Source organism: Phaseolus vulgaris, chromosome 2 (genome assembly GCF_051622355.1).
Source record: "Phaseolus vulgaris cultivar YP4 chromosome 2, ASM5162235v1, whole genome shotgun sequence".
Lineage (NCBI taxonomy): Eukaryota > Viridiplantae > Streptophyta > Magnoliopsida > Fabales > Fabaceae > Phaseolus > Phaseolus vulgaris.
In genome coordinates, this window is record NC_143499.1 from 48,020,377 (window position 1) to 48,023,402 (window position 3,026).

The window sequence follows — 3,026 nt, forward strand, 5'->3', positions numbered from 1 at the left end:
GGTCTTGGCCTCTTTTTCTAGTTCAACTAAGTCAAGTGTGAAGAAACAGATTAATCAATACTCATGATGATATTGATTTGCCCTTGTTTTTCATACATCTTTTTGCCTAGTTTATTGGTAACCCTCTTGGTTTTTTTTACCCTTAAATGATTAATTTCTTCATTTGTTTAGAACACATCACACATTAAAGAAAATAAAGGTCATATAATGATACAATTTGTGAGAAAATTAAAATATAGAATTACTCAGTAGTTAATAACAAAACTTAAGTTGTGGTACAAAAGAGATATATTGTGACCAATGTTTATACTTACTTTGCTGTCTAGAGTGATGCAGCTTTAATTTTGCCCCTCTTTTGATGACTGATGACAGTAACCAAAACTGCATTGATCACTGCAGAAGCAAACACAGGCTGTTATATTTGTTGTATTAATATCCCGTTATAGACACTACTAAACTCTGTTAATCTTTATGGCTATCTCCATCTCAAACTTAAATGGAAAGTGTAGCCTAGCCGTAACATTACATTGATGGTTATGTCTGCGCAACATACCAGCTTTTCATTAAATTTGTAAGCTAGTAATTAACCTAACATGTACACTACACCCTATTTGTTTCTTAAAATAATAGATATATTTTATGTTTGGTCATGAGTTCTCCTAATTTAATCAGATGCCTTAAGTTTGAATAAATACATTCCATTTTAGTTAGTTAATTAATTGCAAAATTGCAACCATTTTACCAAGTGATTGTATTCTAAATTATTTTTATTGGAAGCTGTTTGAGGAGAAAGGTAACCACAGATATTAAGCCAACAGAAGTCAGCATCCTCTGTGCTTATTCAAAGCTGAGCTCAAATTTTATAATCTAATCACCAAGAACTTTAGCACCACTTTTCACACCATAGAGAAAGAAGAGCAAGAAGTGGGAAAAAGACACTGTGATAAAATAATAAAAATAACTTAATTGAAGGATTTAAGTGAGTTATGAGTCATTCCAAAAGAAAATGGTGAATGAAGACCCCATTAGTGTACCACCCTCTCTTCTCCCTTGAATGTAGCAACTTTATTTGGACAACCTCAAAAGCCTTCATCCATCAAACAGTTATCCTGGTATCTTCAGCTCCAAATGGAGAACACCTGGATCCTCACTTTCCACCTTCTTCTCCTCCTGCTCCATTCAAATGCAGCAAAAGGGGCCATTAGTGTGGGTGTGGGTGTTGGTGGAAGAGGTGGCATAGGTGTTGGCATTGGTATTGGCAATGGGGGTAGTGGTGGTAGCACCCCAGGACCCTCTGGATCCTCAGTGCCAAACCTCAACAATGCTTTCACGGCCCTCCAGGCTTGGAAATCTGCCATCAGTGATGACCCTTTGAAGATTTTGGACACTTGGGTTGGTCCCAATGTGTGTTCCTACAAAGGTGTCTTCTGCTCGAATTCTCAGAACGACAATGGAATTGCCACAACAGCATCAACCGAGTCTTCTGTTGTTGCTGGAATAGATCTCAACCATGCAAATCTCAAAGGGACTCTTGTCAAAGAGCTCTCTTTGCTATCAGATATCACTCTTTTCCATCTCAACACCAACAGGCTTTCTGGCTCAGTTCCTGACTCATTCAGAGACCTCACTTCCCTCCAAGAGTTGGACCTCAGCAACAACCAACTCTCAGGACCTTTTCCCACTGCCACTCTCTCCATGCCAAGCCTCGTCTACTTGGACCTCAGATACAACAACTTCTCAGGGCAACTTCCTGATGAACTCTTCAACAAGAGACTCGATGCAATATTCCTCAACAACAACAATTTTGGAGGTGAAATCCCAGAGAATCTGGGAAATTCACCTGCCTCAGTCATCAACTTGGCCAACAACAAGTTGAGTGGAAACATCCCTTTTAGCTTTGGCTTCATGAGTTCAAGACTAAAGGAGATTCTCTTCCTTAACAACCAGTTAACAGGTTGCATTCCTCAAGGAGTTGGGATCTTCACACAGATGCAAGTGTTGGATGTGAGTTTCAACTCTCTGATGGGCCATTTGCCTGACACAATGAATTGCTTGCAGGATATAGAGGTTCTCAATTTGGCCAATAACAAGCTCTCAGGGGAATTATCTGATGTGGTGTGCTCCTTGAGAAGCCTATTAAATCTAACTGTTGCTCACAATTTCTTCTCTGGGCTGAGCCAGGAATGTTCAAGGCTATTCAATGTGGGGTTTGATTTCTCGGATAACTGTATCCCTGGAAGGAACATGCAAAGACCACAACCAGAGTGTTCTGGGATCCCTGGTGGCAGTCTCAATTGTCTTAGAATCCCTGCTCCAAAGCCTCTTGTTTGTGCAACTCTGGCTGCAACTTTGTCTAACCACGCAAATTCACATTCCTCTTCTCCCTGATGCAGGTTGGTCGAGGCTTTTACCTTAATTAATGCTACCAAGTTAATTCATAATCAAACCCTGCTAATCTTATTCTTGGTGGTTTCAGTATACGTGTTAGTATCTTATTATTATACTTGGCCCGCACGGATAAGATTTGCCTTGATTTTGTGGGCAACCAGAGTTGAGAAACTTCTATGATGGTGTTAACAAACAAGATAATTTATATGTCACGTGGCATGCTTCCTTGATTTGGTTACCACCACAATGTGTACAACCATCACGGGTTTTTTCAGATTGTGTATTCAGTATTCTGCTACATTTTTTCTCCCCATAAATATCACAAACCTCCTGTTTCATTGCTTGTTTTCTGACTACTGAATCTTCACACCACACTTAAACCAGATTCACAAGTCACCTGCATCATCATGCAAGTTACGTTAATATTTCTTTTACCTTCCACATGTCCAAAATGCTACATTCATTTGGTCCTGTTGTTCTCTTTAGCTATTAACTATTATTATTATTCAGATAACCTAATAGCTTAGGCATTTTTGTATGTTGTAACTGGTCAATTTTAAGTTTTATCTGTAGCATGGATCCCATGACAAAACCACTATCACTAAAAATCTTGAGGCCAATAACTAATATCATGTAAA

General features: G+C 39.0%; 1 protein-coding gene across 1 annotated transcript; it reads left to right on the plus strand.

The window, feature by feature from the left end:
• Window positions 1–814: 814 nt before the first annotated feature.
• LOC137812815 (leucine-rich repeat extensin-like protein 2) lies at window positions 815–2,726 on the plus strand. Its single transcript, XM_068615035.2, has 2 exons — window positions 815–2,393; window positions 2,477–2,726. The coding sequence occupies exon 1, from the start codon at window positions 1,129–1,131 to the stop codon at window positions 2,386–2,388; it is 1,260 nt and encodes a 419-aa protein (XP_068471136.2). The 5' UTR covers window positions 815–1,128; the 3' UTR covers window positions 2,389–2,393; window positions 2,477–2,726.
• The last annotated feature ends 300 nt before the right edge of the window (window positions 2,727–3,026 follow it).